Source organism: Sinocyclocheilus rhinocerous, unplaced genomic scaffold (assembly GCF_001515625.1).
Source record: "Sinocyclocheilus rhinocerous isolate Xijiao unplaced genomic scaffold, SAMN03320098_v1.1 C36621840, whole genome shotgun sequence".
Classification (NCBI taxonomy): Eukaryota; Metazoa; Chordata; class Actinopteri; order Cypriniformes; family Cyprinidae; genus Sinocyclocheilus; species Sinocyclocheilus rhinocerous.
The window spans coordinates 1-1,398 of record NW_015784005.1 but is presented as its reverse complement, the minus strand read 5'-3'; the positions used below and the strand labels follow the sequence as shown (position 1 = coordinate 1,398).

The 1,398-nt window shown below is 35.1% G+C and overlaps 1 protein-coding gene across 1 annotated transcript; it reads left to right on the top strand.

Moving 5' to 3' along the window:
• Window positions 1-228: 228 nt before the first annotated feature.
• On the top strand, window positions 229-1,205 carry LOC107736304 (ankyrin repeat and MYND domain-containing protein 2-like; the record flags this gene model as incomplete). The annotated part of the gene is made up of 3 exons (XM_016547753.1): window positions 229-364; window positions 504-632; window positions 736-1,205. Coding segments are annotated over 3 exons (499 nt in total), but the record flags the coding sequence as incomplete, so codon positions are not given.
• Between the last annotated feature and the right edge of the window lie 193 nt (window positions 1,206-1,398).

Here is a 1,398-nt window from a genome sequence, read left to right as displayed (position 1 = left end):
ATCACAGGAATAAATTATATTTTGAAGTATATTAAAATAGAAAACAGTTATTTTAAACTGTAGTTCTAAATTTTACAACATTACAGTTTTTCCTGTATTTTTGATCAAATTAATACAGTCTTGGTGAACATAAAAGTCTTCTTTCAAAAACGTTTAAAAAAATGTATATGTGTGTAAAAACAAAATTTACTCTAATAAAACTAAATTGACTCAAAAATCATTTCTTAGTCTTTTGAAAGGGCGAGACAGTGATGGCTTCCTGGTATTCCAGGAGAAGTTCATTCGGGAGTGCATTAGGAAATTTCCATACTGTGATGCCACATTACTGCAGCAGCTGGTCCGGAGTATCGCTCCAGTGGAAATTGTGAGTATGAGTTACATTGACCTCTATTTGCTCATGTAGAAGATACTGGAAGTGTAATAAAATAATAGAATCATAGCCTCAACTAGAAAGACTGAACCACATTCTGTGTATGGGAGCCTCACCAGTCCTGTTCCATCAGGGAAGTGACCCCACTGCTCTGTCAGTGCTCACGCAGGCCATCACAGGACAGGTGGGTTTCATGGACGCAGACTTCTGTGCAACCTGTGGTGAGAAAGGAGCAGAGAAAAGATGCTCCATCTGCAAAATGGTAAGTATCAGGTTTTGTCTTTTGACTTCTGCACTTATTCCGTAATAGAAAAAGTGTCAGTTGGTTTGCTGAGTTGCTTTCTTAAATCTGTGCATTTCTTCAGGTGATCTACTGTGACCAGGCCTGTCAGAAGCTGCACTGGTTTAGCCATAAAAAGGTCTGTAAGATGTTACAGGAGCAGAGAGAGAAACACGAATCTGAGTCTGCATCACGACTACAGAAACAGGCCAAAGGTATTCAAACCCAATTAGTTTTGCATTACTATGTCGTTTATGAGAAGTATCACGGTATTATCGTGTTTTTTGGGCATCGTACCATGGCAACACATTGGCCTTGACGTGTTCTTTGGGAATGCCCCATATTTCCTTTTAAGTAATTTGTTTCAAGAATCATGCCACAATGTTCATGATGTATGTTTTTGATTCACTAAAAAGAATCAAATGATGAAAATCATTTGCTTTGAGAATCAAGTTACACTGTTCGTGCTGTATATTTTTGATTCACTTTTTTGTTGTCACACTTAAACTAATAATAGGCATAGAGTAAAAGAGAAGATTTGAGATTACAAATATTGGGATCATTCAACTAAAGTATTGGAATACATATTTAGAAAGAAAAAAAAGAAAAAAAAATATTAGTGCTGTCAAACGCATTCAAAATTTTTGTTTACATAACATGTGAGTGTACCGTTTATATTTATTATGCATATATAAATACACACGCATGTATATGTTTAAGAAAAATATGTTGTTTATATATTAAATAT